Consider the following 20,547-nt stretch of genomic DNA (forward strand, 5'->3'; position numbering starts at 1 on the left):
TACCTTTTCAGGTTTTATATTGGTAAATAATATTTCGGTTGTTTTTAACTGAAAATTGGCCTATTATTGGTGTGTCACATCTGTGAAGCAGATCTAGTTTGAAAATAGAACTTTTTTAGACATTGTTAACCTAGACCAGTAATGGTGAACCTTTAGTGCTTTCAGTGATAACAAACAGCCTGCTGTGTTGCCATGCCATGGATTCGCCACCACTAACTTAGACGAACTCCTACCTGAATCTTCCTAGATACAAAGCAGTTTGGTTTTTAAGATTAGTAGTTTATTTTTTTAACCTCACTAAGAGTGGTAGTATAGATTTCCAGAAATCAGAGATTCAGTCTTTATCTTAAAACATTTTTTCTTAGAATGGGCAAAAATACTATAGAAGTTTAGAAATTTTAGATAGATTTAATTACTGTATTGCTTGAAGCAATTGGCTGAAAATATAGAGCAGAATCTTTTTGAGTGTGTTCTTTTTAACACAGATACATTCCATTAGAAACTCAACATTATACAACAGAGTATGTTAATTGACAATGAAACAGATTGTATGAATTAGAAAAAATGAAGTTGGAAGTTTATCTTTACTGTGCATATTATATAATGACAGGAGATATATTAACATATACTTCATAGATTCAGATTAAACACAAAATATGTTTAAATTTTTGCATACAAAAAGAGTCTAAATTTAGCATATCTGTGTGCTGTCATTTACAATACAGGGTATTAGATATTTCCTGGGTCAATTTAAAGTCAAAGGATAGCTCTGATAATAAATTATAAAAGATTGTTAGACCTTTTAAAAAATTCCTCTATATTATAGACTTTGAGACAGTGGAGAAATAAATAAGACCGTGTCTATGAGTATGTCTTCCTGTTAAGTAGACTCTAAGAGTACCTAGTAATAATAATAATAATAATAACAGTAATTCTTAGCAGTATCTACTCTTATGTGCCTACAATTGGATTGATGTATTATCTCCTGAAGATTGATTATTGAATTATTACTGAATTCATAGACATGTATAACTCATCTTCCTGACAGGTGGTAGGGTACCTCATACTACTGATAACTCATTTTCCTGACAGGTGGTAGGGTACCTCATACTACTGAGTTTTGACTATCAGTGATAAATATTAGCTTTCCAAATAGGAAATAAACCAGGTGTGATGATGCATGCCTCTCCTAGCACTCTTGAGAGGCTGAGCAGGAGTGATTGTAAGTTCAAGCCCAGCCTCAGCCTCTGTCTCAAAAATAAAGGGCTGGGGATGTAGCTTGGTGCAAAGGCCCTGGGTTCATCTCCAGTAAAACACACACACACACACACACACACACCCCTTATATACACACACACACCCTTATACCGCTATCTGATATGCTCAAGAGAATCTGAAAAGAACAGAAAGAGAGGGAGGACTATACTTGAAAGACTGCGACAAGGCAGTTGTGAGTTTGAGGCCAGCCTGGACTATACAGCAAGACCCTGTCTCAAACACAGACACCTCATACACAACCAGAGAGAAAGTTTTTCAGTAATACAGTGATAACTACGAGATATGATAGGGATAAAACCCTTTTTTTGGTAGAGAGGAATATCTAGTAGAACAAATTATAAGTTGAAGAATTAGCTCATTGTTGATTACCTTTATTACCAGAACATCCTGATGGTAAATTGTGATGTCCAGAATGCAGTTCTAATATGATTATTTTTTTCTACCATTAGTTATTGGAGAACTTTCATCAACTACGTGTCTTTATTATCCTTAAATTTTGTAATGGTTCCTTATGAGGCACTGTAAAAAGAAAGTTTATTTCTAATCATTGGGACTCAATAGAGAATTGTACACTATAAAAGGAGGGAAATTGAATTTGAAGTATTAAAAAGGTGGATATTCGGTACTTTAGATTTATAAATGCATGGATACAACTACAGATATAAATTGTCCATAAAATGGATTTTAAAAAATAATATAAGAACATGATTCCCCAAGCTCTTACCAATTGAAAAAGGACCTACTATTGATAGTGATTCACTGAAAATTTTTTCAAAATTTTTATTTTGGCTTTTTTGACAACATATGGTGAAAAAGTAGGCAATTCAATAGCTTAGTTTTTAACCATGGTACTTTAATTATCAGACTCACATAAAGAATACTACCATCATGACATACTGCTTCCAAAACATATTCACCTGTTCTGAGAAGGTAATGATAAATTAGTTATAATGAAAGTTAATTAAAAATCCTTTCTCTTTATGGCAGAGTTTACCAACCAAGAAAAATAAGACCCCACTCATGTTTTGTGCACTTCTTTCATGACATATTTAATTGGATTGTAGCTGAGTGTATTTTGAACAGAAATATACTCTTCAAATCCAAGCCACCTTAGCTGTTTTAATAGGATTTATTTATTTTATTATTTATTTATTTATTTTTTATTTTAAAGAGTAAAAGAAGGATAACATAATAGTAGGGGAGCTTACCAAATTACAGACAAAGTGGTAGGAAATTATCAATGGTTATTGTTTTACATATTGTTATCTACAAGATAGTTTCTCAGGAAAACAAATAGACAAATAATAATGAGTTACAGACAAAAGAGGTAAGAGATTATCAATAGTTGTTGTACTATAGTTTGGTATCTTCAAAGTGGCTCCTAAAGAAAATAAATAGAGCTATACATGAGTGACCTATTGAATAATCATTAACTTTTCTCAGTGGTTGTTGTAGGAAACATGTAATGATAGACATGCATCCATTTACGAAATAGGATAGGAATAATGTAAACATTGCAGAGTTATGGATAGATTAGTAGGAAAATATCAATGGCTGCTGTAATACATGGTGGTATCTTCAAGGTGGTTTCTCAGGAAGGCAGAGATGTGCAAGAAGGATCTACCAAGTAGTTACAGCCTAAGGGTTGTCAAAAATCAAGTGAGCCGTCTCAGGCGAAAGCCATTTTTTGTAACGTTTTCTCTCCAGCCTCCCATTGCACTGGGACCCCACAACCAGGTAGCGTCCTCTCCCCAACTGTCAGCACAAAGGATTTATTTTATTAAGGGAGATGATTTATATAAGTTGTGAACTTTTTGATTTTTAATTAAGTTATGTCTCTTATTTCCAGAATTTATGCGAATTCCATGTGTGGATGCTGGATTGATTTCACCACTGGTACAGCTGCTAAATAGCAAAGACCAGGAAGTGCTGCTTCAAACAGGCAGGGCTCTGGGAAACATATGTTACGATAGCCGTAAGTGTTGAAAAACCAGTAAATTTTTGAGAATTACTGATTTTCCAGATTTATTGCACTTTGGTGTTAGGATTTCCTTTTCTAGGCTGACATTAATATTGGCCAGTATGATTTAGCTCTGTTTATTTAGCAGAACTGATGGAAGTTTGGACCTTTATTGTGATAAAGAGATTTTCTAAGACAGTAAATAAATTTGCAAAAATTGAGGCTTTTAAATGTAGCAAAAATATATGTGTATATCTTTTTAGTTAGGCTTTATTGAAGAACTGTCTCTGAGTGACAATGCCATAGACAGTTTCTACATCTGCCCATACTTCAGGCTTACTACTTAATGAAAATGTTCATAGAAATCACTATCTTCTTAAAAGTTAAGACTGGCTCACTGCATTTGCATTGACTCCATTCCTGTTTGTCATTTTATCATCGTCATCCTTGTCACCTTCTATTACACACTGTGTTAGACAGAAAGCAAGAATTTGAGAATGGGTGTATTGCAAAAATGTTACTTCCCTTTTCTATAAACAAAATATAGAAAAATCTTTTAATTAGGTTTATCTTGATTTTTCCTTAAATTTGTTTTCTGAGCCCAAACCACATCATTATCTTTCACTTTTAAAGCTTCTAAAAATTTTAGTTTTATCGCTAAAACTAGGATAACTTTTAATACCTGTCTTCCCTGTTGAGTTGTTTTGTTATAAACACAAAATACATGCTCCTATATAGTAGTCTGTGCTTTAAAAAAGTGACTTGTATTTATTAGCCAGAGAGCAAGAGTCTAAACATTAATTTATAATAAAAAGTAGGAAGGAAAAATTAACACTATAGTTGGGAGATGTGAGTATTATGACTAACTTGTCTGAAGACTGGATATCTTAATTTGAATTTTAACTTACAGTTTCCAGTCCCTAGTACTGCCTACAGATTTACTTGTCTGCTCTGCTGCTCCAGTTCTTTTTATAGTATTAGCTTTGTTTATAAAATGCTAGTGCTTTGTGTTTATAATTTGCATGTTCATATTTTTGATTTTTATTAAGCATTACCGCTTGTCATCCCAGCACTTAAGAACAAAGCATTTAATGTATATGTTGCGGTTAATTGTAGTAATGTATATTAAAAAGACCTCCACATAGTAATAATCAAAGATTGATGATAAATACTTGGGAGGATATATGCCATCTTTTTATCCTTATCTTTCTTCTGTATTTATTAGACTATGTCTGTCAAAAGTATTCTGTATATCTTTAGCTGCTCTTAAATTAAGTATTGTTTACACATAGGGAATGTTATCAGTTTGGAGTACACTTGTACTAGAGTTTCTCTTAGTATTTCCTCATACTGAGCTTTTGTGTGATACTGCTACGGTATTCATGAGGTTGGGGTGATTTTATTTCTGCTGTACTCTAAAGAATGTGGATGTTAAGGTAATTGTCTAGTTGGTAAAGTTTATTATTTTAATGAAACTAAAGTCCATTATTATAGTATTTGTCACATTTATTTCCTTTATATTATGAGATACGGTATAAAATTTTGTGATATGCTTGAGATCATGAAGTTGATTTATTTATGAATATTTGTATAACTCCTTCATCCCCACTTAGTTCAGTGGAAATTATGGTTAAGTAGATAGTTAAGTATAGTGAATATATATGTTATATTTTTATACTTTTAAACCTTAGTTAAGAAAAATGAAGTTAGCAGTCTTATAAATGAATAAACATAAGAACTGATTTGTTACTAAAATCATGTATTGTAAAAGTGTTCATAGTACTGTGCTGTCTTATAATTTCTATAAGACTGCGTGCTTTCTTCCTCTTTGTTTGAAATTTTTTTTGAACTTGTTACTGATGTCTCCAGAAGCAGTATAGGAAAACTACAGTCTGTATTTGAGTTTTAAGAAAGCTATAAAGCCTGTGAATGTGTTGCTGCACAACACTTGTGAATTTACTTGAAATGCATTTTTCCTTTACTTTGTGAAAATTGAGAGTTTTAAGAAACCTTAAAAGTTAGGTTTCTCTTTTTGACATGTTTAATGGCATTTAATTAATTTGTCTAATTTGTCAACCTTCTTTCCTCTCGGGAAGATAAGGCTTCATTGCTAAAAGAGAATAGAAAATTGTGACACCATTACAAATAGCAAGGTTCTCTTTCCCAAATAAATTACCTTTTAAAATTTGTATTTATGTTTTCTCAAACTTAGTCATGAGGCTAATGAGTTGACTTACACTTGTTTAATGTATTCCAAATGAATATTTTTTTTAAGCCTGGTGTGGTGGTGCACATCTGTACTCCTAGCACTCAGGATGCTGAGGCAGGAGGAACATTGCAAATTTGAGACCAGCCTGAGCTACAGAGTGAGCTCAAGGTCAGCCTGAACTGCACAGTGAGACCCTGTGTCAAAAAAAAAAAAAAAAAAAAAGGCCAAAAAAATGTAGTTTTTTAGTGGTGTTTTATTCAGGATAATAGTAAACTTGCAATATCTAGTAAAGCTGATAAATGTTTAAAAAGTATTGTAAGCAGTGCACTGTTGGAGAAAAAATTAGAGTAATTGTATGTGATTTTTATTTTGACATTGAGAAAGGTATTTGCCTAGTATATTTCCGTTAACATTGTTTGTGTGTGAGGAAGAAAGTCGTTTTTGTAAAAAGAAGTTCTTAAATATAAAATACATGAAAATCTTTAGAAAAGAAGTAGGTCAGATTTCAGTTTTAACTGCTCTGACTGCTCCATTTTAGGGATGGTACTGGAAGAAAATGGTTTTATATAACCCTAACATAACTGGCATAACCACTAGAGGGGATAAAATAGGATTTTGTTGCTGACAAACTTTTTGAATCCTAATTGTGGTCTTGCATGTTGCGATAAAAGAAGCATTGACTGGGAACATTTTTCGTTTTTAAAATGCCTCATCTGTTTTTTTCTTCCAAATAGCCTCTCAGATACTACACATATGTTTTTCTCTTTCAGAGAATCCAAACAGTTTTTATACAGGCAACATTTTAAAACTCCTTTGCCTTTTTGCCAAAAATAACTGTTTTGTGAGAACTTTGATATATTTCAGATCAAAGAAGAGAAAAATTATATTTGAATTTGGAAAGAAATCAGCAAAGCTGTTTGTATGATGGACTCTGTTCAGAAATGTGGTTTTAAATGAAGAGACTAGCGATAGTAGTATTTCAGAAAGTGAATGTTTGACATGTTACACATCCCTTATTCAAAAAGAGATTACTGTTTTCTTGTGCCGATCTTTGTGTCATTCCTTTCATTCATTGCTGTGTGTGCACTTGGAACTACTGATATATTTAAATGACCTTGTAGTTGTGAAAAACTTCATGTTAAATGTATATCGTTCTAAGGGACAAAGTGGTAATTGGAGACTGAATTTTTTTGTGTAGAGATTACCACTTGAGGTCAGTAAATAACTGATATTTGATGTACTAGTTAAAAGCTATTAGTAGAGGCTACAAGAAAATGATAACATAAAATTCAGTGTTTATCCTTTGTAATATAAAAGTCAAGATTAATATATAAATGAAATGCGTATATTTTAAAATTGCACAAAAATTCTTTGCAGAAATAGAATTAATGCTTGTTATTGTGTAATTAATCATATTACTGGTGTGTAAGATGCTTATATAATGTGTGATTTCATACGATATAGAAAAGAATTATATTCTTTGTTAATATTTTGAAATAAAATGTTATTTAATTGGCTTCAAGTATAAATAGAATGCACAGACATATGCATGTACCCACTTCTACTATATTAGTGATGCTTACTGTGCTACACTATTTTTATATAAAACATGAAGAAGGAATCCACAGTTTCTGATTACAAATGATGACAGTAACTAATAGCATTTTGTAATGTAAGTGGGTCAGGTAAATATACATTGTATACTACAGATATGTGTTAAAGTTGTCTAAGTAATCAGAGTATATTTGTAGCAAATAGGGAACTATTATGTGTAGCATTTAAAAGTAGATATTTATTTCAGTGAGATAAGTTAGGTTATGTGACTGTTTTTTTAAAGAATTTTGTAGGTTTGCTGCATTTTTTTCAGTATTTGGTTTTAAATCAAATAGAAGTGTCAGTGTCATAAAATTAAGATTCAGCTTTCATCACCTAGTTTTTTATGTTACAAATGAGTTAATTATCAAAGTACATCATACATACAGAAGAAAAAACTATATATATATATGAATAGACTAGCTAGGGATGTAGCTAAGATGTGGAATGCTTACATAGCATATGCAGTCCCTGGGTTTCATCTCTAGTACAGGAAAGGAAAAAGTAAATTATATGCTACCTCTGCTTTTAAAGATAATAATTATGACCATTATCATAGGAAAATATGTCATTATAAAGATGTCCTTAGAATATAAATTGATGTAGATATTATTTTGTAACCATATCATAAACTCTAAAAAAAGTTCATGTAAAAAAAGAGCACTTAGAATGGTAAAGAACATAAAAAAGACTAAAAAGACAAATGATGAGCATATTAATTGCAATTGTTTTTAAGAAATTAGTGAATTAGTACATTTCTTTAAAAAGAAATATAGTTCATTTAAAAACTAATACATGTGTAAAAATTTAATATGCCTCCTGGAAGGCAGATACTGTAAATGGATGTGATTTCTAGCTCCATTATTTACTAAGTTGCCATTTAATCTTTTTTATTTTCATTTCCTGACTGGTAGAGTGGATCTGTTATCTGACTTTTTTTTTTTTCCCAGTACTAGGAATCAAACTCACGACCTTACACTTGCCAGGCAGAGCTAAATCCCCAGCCCTGTTAGGTGACTTAAATAAGATTTATATATAAAAGTAAAATATAGATTATAAACTTCTATGCAAAGTAAATAGTATGGTCACAATTGATTAAAAGTGCTGTAACCTATTGTATATACTGTCATGTATTGTTCAAAGATACTTACAATAAAGATATAAAAGTTGCACCTGTATAAAGGGAGGCAATGATAAATCTAGTACAGATTAGGGATAATATGCTTAAATATGTGTCGCATGTGCACGTGACAGCCAAGGTAAAAGATAATTTATTAAAAGTGCTGTGACCTATTGTATGTACTGTCATGTACTGTTCACAGATACTTATAATAAAGATATAAAAGTTGCACCTGTATAAAGGGAGGCAGTGATAAATCTAGTACAGATTAGGGATAATATACTTAAATATGTGTGCACATGTGCATGTGACAGCCAAGGTAAAAGACAATTTCATATTCTATATGATATTTATCCTATGCTAAAGGAAATAGTCCAGTTCTTTAAAAACCTTTGTGATAAAATGCTAAAACACACTTATTTAGGATCCCCTAGTTCATAGACACACACACACACAATACCTAGCTAAAATGTGTAAAGGGCATTCACTGTTGTTAAGTGTCTTCAATAATGCTTCTGCAAATCTTGCCTTTGAGTTGAACTTGCAAGTCCTCTATGTGATTGTTTCCTGTATTGATCTACCAGAACTCAAGAAATAGTATTAAAGAGAGTAGTCTTTGGGAACTCCAGCCCAAATACATTTTTTTTGGTTAATTGAACTTGTTTCTAGGACACAACTTAAAAATTTCAAAAAGCTGTGATTTGAATATATTTCCTAGTTTTTAGGATTGTTTTTCTTTTTTTCCCCCTAGTTTATTTTAAAACAAAATATCATTCTACTTGGTATTCATCATTCATCACCAGTCACTTACATACATGTGTACACAAAGAAGAAATGCAGTCATTAACCCAAGTAAATTGGTTAGTATTAGAAGAAAGGACTTTTCTGCCTTAGAGGAAGAGGATAGAAGATAGTGAATCATACCTGTTTTTTTTCTTTTTTTTTTTAAGAGGTAAAGAGGGCAGTGAATAAAACGTGGCCTCTGTCTTTCAAGTTGAAAAGTTAAGCTTATGAAACAGTAGGAAGGTGATGATAGGAAATTGTAGTGAGAGGGAGGAAATATATCTGTAAGGCGTATTATAAGCAGGAAGATAAATTGTAAAAATAAATGGTGATGAAGGTCATCTGTGATTAGAGGTATTGATTTTTGTCTGTTTACTAGTGTGTATTACTTACTTAAAATGTGTGTAGTTAGCTAAGGAGTTATTTTGTGTTCTGATGTGTGGACAGAAAAGAGCCTCCAAAAGAAGAGTACCTGAAATTGGTATTTTGAAGTCATAGTTGATTGGATCGAGAAACCCACACAGAACTGGACCAGGCCATCTGACTCGAGAGAAGTCTTTATGGGGCGGGGGAGTGACGTGGTTGGCTACCTAGCAGACCAAGACAGCCCCGAGCTGTGTAAAGCATTGAGTTTTTAAGGGTTTTTCTGGGGAGGATGTTCGCAGGCCAGAACAGCCAAGGGAGCGGGGTTTGTGGTTAGGACCGTTAACTTGGCAAGAACATTTTGTAAAACCTGCAAGAACACTGTGTAAGATTGTGGGATTTTTTGTGCGGGGCAGCAAGTGCTTTTGGGGGCAATGCTAGCTCTTGTGGTCGGGACCATTGGGAAGTGTGAAAGTGCAGCCAAAGTGCTTTTTTATTTGCAATGGGCGGAGGTCTTTTAGGGAGACTTAACATCCCAGACTTGATCTAATAGGGATAAGGGCAAAGTGTCTCATCAGTGACTACTTCCTGCTGGACTGGGGCAGCATCAGGGGGACTCGTTTGGGTCTTCTAAGGCTATTGGCTGGAACTGGGGCTCTGAAAGAAGCATAAGATTAAAATTTTGGGTTGTTAGTTTTTGAACAGTATTGCCAATGAGGGAGACAGTACAGGGGGCTGCAAGGAGGAGGAGGCAGATGGCCAGGAGGGGGCCGAGGAGTGGGAGCAGCCACAGGAGAAGGGATGTCCATAGCCCACAGGTTTCTGATGTGGCAGAGGAGATCTTCTTGGTCACGCATTTGTTGGTTTGTTGTTTTTTGTTTTTTGTTTTTTTTTTTGGATGAGATCTGACTGGTTGGCATAGATGTAGCATTCTTTTTCCAGAAACAGGCAAGTGTCACCCCTTTCTGCCGTGAGGAGGTCTAGGGCACACCTGTTTTGGAGGACGACTGTTGTCAGTTGGTCTAATTGTGAATAGACTAAAGAGAAAGTGGAAGAGACATGATCAATGTGCTTGGCCAGTTGTTTACTGAGTTGAAGGTTGAGACCAACAGATGTGCCCAGGGCAGAAGCTCTGAGAGCTCTTGCCAATATAGAAGTTTCTAATGTCACCCTGATGGAGATGCTGCATTGGGAGCACTTAAGTGAGTGGAGAAATTGTTCTGTAAATTCTGTTTGGGTGTAGATCTTTAGAGTAGGAAGGGGGAGGACTGGGAGGCAGGTTTTGTCAGGATGATAGCAAGGGGAGAGCTCAAAGTCACATAGGAAGTAGCAGGGGTCTGTGTCTGGGGCAGATGAACCCAAGGGTGGTATTATGGTCTGGTTGCAAGGCATGGACAAGCTTTTGGCTGTGGACCTTTTGTAGCAGGTGATGTAGGCTCCTGGGGCTATGTAGAGTTGGGGGCTTTCTCATAAGAGACTTTGAGTTGAACAGACCATAGATGAGTTGTGATACCAGGGAACAGTAGTTATAGTGGGGTCTGATAAGGCTGCGCAGATCCAGCATTTGGATAGGTCATAAGGGGTTTGGTGAATGATCTGAAAGAGGATCTGGGTGAAGTTATCTAGGGCGGTGGTGGATCGTTTTTGGATCTTGGCAGTGACCGGAGATGGGGAGGCTTGGATTTTGGTTTGAAAGTGGCTCAAGGAGGGGGTGGTTTAGATTGTGAGTGGGCCTTGATAGTGGCTTAAGGCATGGGGGTGGTTGAGGAGGGGGCGGTTGTGTTTTGGCTTTGGAGATAGGAATATAGTGTGAAGGTGTGAGAGATGAAGGGAGGGGCTGCAGAGGAGTAGATTGTTGACACATTGGATTAAGTAGCTAGGCTTGAGATCCAGAGTGGCCAGGTCGGTCATAAGGGCTTGACTAACGTAATAGGGACTATCCCTGAATCCCTGTGGGAGGACTGTCCAGGTCAGTTGTGATGTGGTCTGTGTGATGGGATCTTCCCATGTGAAGGTGAAAAGAGGATAGGAGGAGGAGTGAATGGAGATGGTGAAGAAAGCGTCCTTGAGGTCAAGGACTGAGAAATGGGTTGTGTCTGGCAGGATGTGGCTAAGGAGGTGTAGGGGTTGGGGACCATGGATGTGACCAGGTGGATGGCTGAGTTGATGAGGCGGACGTCCTGGACGAGTCCATAGGAGCTGTTTGGTTTGATCATGGGGAGTATGGGAGAGTTGTAAGGGGAATGGATAGGAATGAGCAGTTTATTTGTAAGAAGCCTGTGTGTGAGGGGTTTTAGGCCCAGGTGGTGTTTATGTGAGATAGGGAATTGAGGGTGATTTGGGAAGTGAGAGGGTTCTAGAGGTGTTATGAGTATTGGATTATGGTGTTGTGTTATGATGGGTTGTGATGTGTCTCAAACCTTGGGATTTACCTCACTGATTGTGAAGAGGAGCTCGAGGTCGGGTTGGGAGTAGGGGGTAATGGGAGAATGAATGGCCAGGAGTAATAAGGGCAAAAGAGGCTTTGGAAAGGAGGGGTTATATGTAGCTTGGTGAGAGCATCTCATCTCAGCAAGGGGGTGGAACATTTGGGCATTACTAAGAAGGAATGTGTGAACTGTTTATGACCAAACAGGATAGGGGTCCCGTTGAAGATGGGTGTTGGGGATGGCCCTCAATCCCTACTACCGTGATTAGTGATGGCAGGGTCTATCCTGCATAATTTGGGAGGATGGACCATGAGGCCCCTGTATCAACAAGGAAGGAAATTGACTTACCCGCCACCTGGATTTGTACCTTGGGCTCCTCGGATGTCAGCAGGACCTCATCTGCCTTGTTGGTGGGGGTATGGGAACCTGGGCCCCATCAGTCCCCTCCGGCAAGCCCCAACAAGTCTGTCAGGGATGGCTGTGATGTGGGAGGTTGGGCTGGGGTGGAGGGCCCCTCTCGCTGTAGAGAGGGACAATCCACCTTCCAAAGCCCCTTCCTTTTGCATAGTGGACAGGGTCCTGGAGGCAGGCTTGGATTTGGACACTCTCGTGGCCAGTGGCCCTCTTGTCCACACTCGAAACAGGGTCCACACTGTTTGTTGAATGCCTTGTTGGACTGTTTTGGGGCCTGAGGCCTGAGAGCTGCTGCAAGGAGTTGGCACTTTTGTTTGGCATAGGGCAAGTTTTATTTTTTCCTTTTCTGCGTCTTTGCAACCATTAAAGACCTTAAAGGCCAGGTTTAGCAGTTCGCGGTGGGGGAGGGTGTTGGGACCCTCCTCAAAATGCTTTAGTTTTTTTTTTTTTTTTAATGTCTGAGGCCTAATGAGAAATAAAGGAGGTACTAAGGACTAGTTGTCCTTTATCTGACGAGAGATCAAGGTGAGTAAACTTGGTGAGTGCCTCTTGAGAGGCGTGCCATGAAGGCTGCAGGGTTTTTTGTGGGTTTTTGAGTGATCTCTCGGAGTCTGTCCCAGTTAACTGCCTTGTGGGTGGACTTTTTGAGTTCTGCAGTCAGGCAGACCACCATTTGGTCTTGGGCTCGGGGCCCCGGGGTATTGGGTTGATAATCCTACCCCAGGGTCAACACGGGGGACTGCCTGTGCATCCAGTGGGAGAGTCTGATCCATGTGGCACAGTTTGTCTACATGACCTTGGGCTGCTAATCAGATTGTGTCTTTTTCCTCGAGGGTGAGGGTAGAAGACAGGAGAATATAGAGATCACTCCATGTAAGTTAGTACATCTGGGTTAGGTATTGGAATTCCTTAATGTAAGTAGACGGATCTGATGTGAAGGAGCCTAAGCATTTTTTTTTTTTAATTGAGAGAGGTAAAGGAGTGGTCAAGGTTGGTGGACATAAACTAAGCCTTTGGCTCCCGCAACTTGTCATAGTGGGAAAAGGCCAGAGGGTGAAGAAGGTTGAAAGTTTGGTGCCAAGTGGGACTTGGAGCCAGTGTGTGATGCTGGGGGAGAGAGAGTGAGGGAGAGGCTTGTGAAAGTGATGGATAAAGAGGAGGTGGGGAGGGGGTAGGAGGAGTGGGCGGCATGGGGAGCAGTGCCGGCAAGGAGGGACTGGAGGTCTCATATGGAGGGGGTGCCTCCAGTTGGGCCTGGGTAGGGGCAGAGGGAGCTGATGGGTGGGCTTGGGCTGGGGCTGAATGTCAGCAAGGAGCTGGATCGTGAAAGGGCTCAGGAAAGGCGGGGAGAGAGAGAAGGTGTCTTCTGGCAAGTGACATCGGGAGGCAGCAGACTTGGCGAGAAGGATTTGTTGGAGAGAGCATGAAATGCAGAGTTGGGGTCGGTCGCAAAGGGCAAAGAAAGCTTGGACATAGGGTACCTCGGACCATTTTTCATTGCGGCAACATGTTGGGGTCTAGGGTATCCTTGGGTGGCCAAATAGACCCATTATCTGCTTTGTATTGTGGTTAGGCGGTTTGGCAGAGGAAGATGAGGCATTTGACTTTGAGATCAGAGAGGCTGAGGGTGCCGTGGAGAACAGACTTGAGGCAGTGGAGCACAGAGGCACTGGGAGAGTAGGGAAGGGAGGAGGTGTTGTGCATGATGACCAAAGGAGAGACGAGAGAACAGAATGAGGAGACTGAAGACTACTGTCGAGCAAGAAAAGTCCTAAACAGGATCAGAGACCCAGGCCCCCCAAGCAGACGTGTGTGGTTGGAGATGGGGACACGGGAAGGGAAGGAGCAGCTCGATGTGTTGACACGATTTTGGGAGGGGGCCACAGAGGCCAGGGGCGTGAAGCCGAGAGAATGAGCTGTCTGAGAGGTGCAAGATGTGCAATAGAGAGGCCTTCAGAGAGAGAAAGAAAGAGAAAGGGAAAGAAAGAAAGAAAGAGGAAGGGCTCAGTCAGGAAGAGGAGGGTAAGGAGGAGGAAAAAAAGAGGGATGTGGTCTGGGTCGAAGAGGGCAAAAGTGCCCTAAAGAAATTTAGAGTTGACTCAGTTGAGAAAGCTGCCTGGGGATTGCCAAGGGTGGACCTGGGGTCCATAATGCCCATCAGCAATCAGGCGGCAGAAGAAGAGAAAGATGCAGGCAACGAAGTCAAATTTGGAGGAGCCAAAGAAATCAAGGCAAAGGGGAAGGGAGGAATAGTAAGGAGGGAAACAGGAGGGGCAAGGACAGGGAAGGGAGGGCATGAAGAGGAAACTTAGACCTGATGAGAAGTGTCTGTGGATGAGTGCCCCCAGGTGACCAGACAGAGCCATTGTCTAGCTTGTATTGGAGCCAAGTCGTTTGGCAGAGAAAGGTGAGGCATGTGACTTTAGGCTCTGTAAGACCCAGTGGGCCCTGCAGAACTAATTGGAGGCATTTGAGGACCGAGGAGTTAGAGGAGGAGTGTGAGGCAGAATTTTCCATAGTGAGAAAGAGTAGGGAGAGTGAGATGGAGAGGAGAATGAGACAGGCAATCCCGGTTGACCACAAGAAGTCCCAGATGGACTGAGAGACCCAAGCTCCCCGAGCGGACATCTCTGGTCGAGGAGGGGATCGGGGAACAAGAGAGGATGACTTGGCCTGTCGACAGAGCTTTGGAGCAAGGGGCTTGAAGCCCAGAACACGAGCAAGCCGTCTCAGGGTGAGGGTCAACCAGATTGCACTTGAAAGAAAAAGTGAAAATCTGTGGAAGTCAGGAACAGTGAGGAGATCAGAGAGAGAAAGAGGGAAGAGGATAGAGCTGAGGAAGAAGGAGAATAAGACTAATTGTTTGTGAGTGAACTCAAGGAAGGTCTCCTGGAGGAGATTGTCCTGGAGCCAGTCAGAGAGTTGGCAAGGACAGGAAAAGGGAGGGAGCCTCTCACGGAGAACAGTGTCGAAGAAGAGAGCAGCACAAACAGGGACAGTATTAGTGAAAGGGAGTACAGATGGGACTGGACGTGAGATGGGAAGTGAAATCAGAATAAGGGGGAGGTGGCGAGGAAAGGCAGAGGGCAGAAGACTATCAGTGGGCAGTTGAGAGGAGGTATGGAGATCAGGTAGAGGAGAAAATGAAGGCATCTGTCAGTGACACCTAGAGCGGTGTCGGAGGAAGCAGCGGAGCATGACGAGAAAGCAGGGAGAGAGAACTCACAGTTGGCATTATGTCTGGATGGAGGTGTCAGCAATGAGGCTGGTCCGAGACTCGTGGTCCCCCCAGAGGCCGTCAGACGTGGACCTGGCGGGACCTGGGGAGGGTCCCCGGTCAAGAGGGACCGGTAGGCGCCTTGGCACCCCTCCCAGGTTTCAGCTTCAAATGATTGGATCGGGAAACCCACACAGAACCGGACCAGGCCATCTGACACAAGAGAAGTCTTTATGGGGCGGGGGAGTGATGCGGTTGGCTGCCTAGCAGACCAAGACAGCCCCAAGCTGTGCAAAGCATTGAGTTTTTAAGGGTTTTTCTGGGGAGGATGTTTGCAGGCCACAGCAGCCAAGGGGAGGGGGGTTTGTGGTTAGGGCCATTAACTTGCAAGAACATTTTGTAAAACCTGGAAGAACACTTTGTAAGATTGTGAGATTTTTTGTGCAAGGGCAGCAAGTGCTTTTGGGGGTAATGCTAGTAGCTCTTGTGGTCGGGCCCATTGGGAAGTGTGAAAGTGCAACCAAAGTGCTTTTTTCTTTGCAATGGGCGGGGGTCCTTTAGGGAGACCTAACAATAGTGGCATATAATTTGGATTGGGATGGGAAGAATTTGAGAAGAGAAATTGGGAGGCTGTTGTTGCAGGCCAGGTTTGATGTGCTAAGTACTGGTTGGAGCAGAGAAGGTGAAATTAAGTATGAAAAGAGAGTACTCAGCGAGTTATTATCAGTTTGGTTACTGAGTACTACCTCTCATTTAAGCAATTTAAATAGTACTAAAGTGACCCTCTGATAGCTTACACTTTAAGGGACTGTGAACTTTTTATCTTCTTACTTGATAACAAATTGAAACACCTTGTTTATCAACCCATTTATGCCAGAGATTGCAACTTCTAGAATTTTTGCATGAAATTGATATATATATATATATATATATTACCAAGAAAAATTTAAGAAAGAATAATTTGGAGAGAAAAAATTTCATTATGTTGTTATGGGTGTTCTGAAAATGGAACACTAGGCATTGAAGCTTTAAAATGATATAAATTTAAAAGTTATAGGATGAAGATAAATTGTATACTTTTTGTCTCCCAAAGCTTGGTTAGTTTCAAAGTAGTAGTAGTATCAAAAAAGTGATTGTGCTTCTGTGAGATATGGAATAATAATTTTTGGCAGTTGTTGCTAATTTTATACGTTAGAAAGTGGAGGCAACATAAGGACATTTTACCATTGGCCTATGACAAAAGTTGAATTTTTTTTATCTCAATATGAACTCATAAGAAATTCATGTACGTTTGCTACATTATCTTTGTGTCTTAGATACAAGATTTCCTGCATGGCTTTTGGAGTTTTCCTTTGCTGATTCACAAGTGGAGTTTTCCTTCGTTGATTAATAAGTCTTAGGGCAGGGAAAATGCAATTATAAAGCTATTTTAAAAAGTAGAAGATGGAGTTTTTCACTGAGATTTAATTAAAACTTTCCCTCATACCTTTACCACTCTGATTTAACCTGTTAAAAATGAAGTCAAAGTTTACATTTATGAAACATAAACTTAGTAAATCTGATTATTAAAACCCTGTTGACACAAAGTGTCATGTTCTTTCAAGTGTTTCAGTTTTTCTAATTTTTTTCCTTTTTATCCAAGCTAAAAGTGCTGAAAGCCTTCTCTGGTTTTAATTAAAGTTGTCTCTTCTACAAGTTGGAGGTATATTTTACATTTGCCTTTGCTGAGAGGGAATGTGAAAAAAATAAACACTACTTAAAGGTGAATGTTCACATTTTTAACACTCAGTGGAATAAATGTGCCCTTAGAGATATAATACTGTCATAAGTTCAGGTTAAATTAAAACACAATGGTATTTACATGTGAACAGAAGCCTATGCATTTATTATCTAGCATAATTTCTTTTAAAGATTAAACAGTTTGCTATGAATGTATCTCTTATGTTTAAAATACTTATTTCTTTTCTTTTTTTTTTTTCCTTTTTGGTATTGGGAAAAAACTCATGACCTCATGCTTGCCAGGCAGACACTGTACTGCTGAGCTAAAATATTGGGATAAAATTTAATTTTGGTTTTGGGGCTGGGGATTTAGCTTAGTGGCACAGCGCCTGCCTGGCAAGCACAAGGTCTTGAGTTCAATGTCTGGTACTGGAAGAAAAACAAACAAAAAAAGATTTAACTTTGGTTTTGAACAATTTTGTTAATAAATTGTAGCAACAAATTATTTATATGTACACTGTTAGCTGAATCTACTTAGAATAATTTTAGGTAATTTCAATGGAAATAATTGATTTTAATTATTTTATAATTTATATATAAAGTACATGTAGTCTTTTGCTAATAGATAATAGATACATGAAATATAGGCAGTAGAGAAACACCAGTGATGTATTGTCATTTATGGATCCTCTGTTTTATTAAAGTTTTTTCAAAAAGAATCATCAAGCCATTTTAACTTTGAAAAATTTATTAAGAGAAATTAGTCCTAATTGGGTGTGTCTACCATGTGCAATGCCATGACCTCATTTTAAATTGTGTGTTTAGGAAAATATTACACATAGAAATATTTAAAAAACCAAAATATAATACTGTGTCACAAAATAGGAAGTTCTATGCTTTTTTTGATATATGAGTATTTAATAATCTTGGTAGCTTTTCCCTCATGAATCATTTTAGTAATTTTACAGATGTAATATTTACACCTAGTTTTTTTCATAATTTTTGCCTGCACCTGGATATGAAAAAAAAAAATTTTTGAATTTCAGAAAAGATGTAGATAGTTTCAGTTTTTCCTCTCTTTTGGAAGCTTAAAACATATTTAAACGTGTCTTTTGGAATGTAATAAAATTTTACTATTTTGGGAGAAATATAGGGAGAAATGTAAGCATCAGATTGTAATTTTCTTCCCTACTAGGAGTGGTAGATACCTTTAAAAATAATGTAGATATATCATTACCTTGTAATACCTTTAAGAGGCATAGGAAAAATCCTTCTTGGTTATGCAGTTCATAGTAGTCAAATATTGACTTAAAAATATGACACTACTCTGAATGATTTCAATCAGTGGCTACCAACCTTTTCTTGAGACAAGGTCTCACTGTGTAGTCCATTATGGACTTGAATTCCTGTGTAGTCCACACTGGCCTCAAACTCGCAGCAATCTTCCTGCCTCAGCCTCTTAAGTGCAGGAATTAAAGGCACGTGCCATCATGCCTGGCTACCAAACTTTTTTGAAAATGAAAGCTCACCCTTTTAAACACAAGAAATAATCATTATTTTCTTTTCTTTTGAAGATACTGATCATATAAGTACCAACTGTATACTTAAAAAATTTATATGGTGTTTTTTTTGGGGGGGGGATTTCTCCGGTACCAGGAACCGAACTCACGAACTCGCGCTTGCCAGGCAGGCGCTTTGCCGCTGAGCTAAATCCCCAGCCCCTATGTTAATAAAATACGTTTATATTACAAAGATTCATGTACTAGTATTCCTGTGATGGAGGGTAATCCTTTATCATTTGAAAAGTGTTTAAATTCAGCAATAATGTGATTCTGAGGATTGCAACTTAAAATCAAGAGATGTACCACCACAGAACAGTAAGAAAGATATAACCTGTTCAGTAAATTTTTATCAGCCTCTGTATGACATAGAAAAAATTTGATGTATACTGAAATTAGAATTAGAATCATCCTTCTATTATTAAAGATAATGTTTCTGTATTTTTACCTATTCAAAGTCTTAGAACCTATATCACGGATTGTATGATTTGTGTGTTTTATTCAGTAGCAGTGATGAGTAAATGCCAGGAAACTTAAGTCTATGCCTGTGCATTCTCTGCTGTTTACACTAAAACATTTAATCTACACTTGTAGGTTGAACCCACTGTATACAGAGAACTGTGCCAGGTGATCACAATGAAAGTGATAGAGGGGAAATTAATGTAACTCGAAGCCTAGTAGATGTTAGATATTCCACGTTTGTGTTCTTTAAAACTGAAGAATGAATTTTGAGGAACAATGGAGTTTAAGAAGAGGAAATATTTATTTAGAGAGTGAGCTCCAGAGAGGCAGGAGAGAACCCAAAACATAGGTTGTCACAAAGTCCATTTTATACAGTAAGTTTCATACAGCAAAACAATCAGAAGGTGGGGAGCAAAATCAACGTGGATACAATATCATGAGGAACAGTTGATGTAGGTATAAGTCATGTTCAAAGAAGGAATCATTGGTAGCAAAATTAAACCAGTAATCAATAGACCAGAATGATTGCTTCCTGATTTTTTGAAAGAGTGTCACCCCCCGCCCCACCCCGTGTCCTTCACATCCTTGTGAGAATGAAGCTAAACTCCAGACAGCTCCAGCAGCCTAGGTGACTCTGCCCTCAAATCTCTGCCACCAGCATGGGAACTGGGCTGGGTCCTGGGCAGTGTCTGGAGCCTTGCCCTCGACCTGCCTTCCCCACACCCCCCCATAGACAACCTTGCTAAAGCGGAACTGAACCCCAGAAAACTTCAGGAACCTTGGTGACCCACCCCTGCACCCAACACCAGCCAGTGTGCGAGCCAGGCACAGCCCCAGACAGCTTCAGGGGCGTAAGTGGCCATATATACAAACACACATACACACCCACACACACCCCTGCACTCTAGCAGGAGAGGAGCTAAAACCCGGAGAGCTTTAGCAGCCTGGGTGTTCCGCTAGCAGCATGGGAACCAGGCTGAGCCCTAGGCAGTTTCGGGAGCTTTGGTGACTACAGCCCAACCACATCTACACCCTTGTGGAAGCCAGGCTGAACCCCAGACAGCTTCGGGAACTAGGTGACCAGAGACTGCTCACACCCACACCTTCCCAGAGGATCGGTTGAAACCTGGACAGATTTTGAAACCCTGCATGGGAGCCAACCTGAGCCGTAGACAGCTGTGGAAGCCCCAGTGACTGCATCCCCCACCCCTCCTCCACATGCGTGGGAGCCAACTGAACCCCAGAAAGCTTTGGGAGCATCAGCAACCATACTGTGCCCCCATACACCCTTGTGGGAGCCATACTGAGCCACCAGGGTCCTTCGAGTCCTTGCCCTGCCTCTCCCATACCATCATGGGAGTGAGGCTGAGCTCCAGGGAACCTGTGGATCTTAGAAAATGACAAAAATCAAGGAACATAGTACAATGTCAGACCTCTACCT

General features: G+C 39.0%; 1 protein-coding gene across 2 annotated transcripts in view; it reads left to right on the forward strand.

The window, feature by feature from the left end:
• Rap1gds1 (RAP1, GTP-GDP dissociation stimulator 1) overlaps positions 1-20,547 on the forward strand; it is a gene marked incomplete in the record, with an annotated part of 153,488 nt that overhangs the window by 59,981 nt on the left and 72,960 nt on the right. For both annotated transcript variants that reach the window (XM_013517446.1, XM_013517447.1), the window contains 1 exon segment: positions 3,128-3,253. In XM_013517446.1, coding sequence (XP_013372900.1) covers positions 3,128-3,253 — 126 coding nt within the window.

The sequence above is a fragment of the Chinchilla lanigera genome, unplaced genomic scaffold (assembly GCF_000276665.1).
Source record: "Chinchilla lanigera isolate Chin_1 unplaced genomic scaffold, ChiLan1.0 scaffold00004, whole genome shotgun sequence".
Taxonomy (NCBI): domain Eukaryota; kingdom Metazoa; phylum Chordata; class Mammalia; order Rodentia; family Chinchillidae; genus Chinchilla; species Chinchilla lanigera.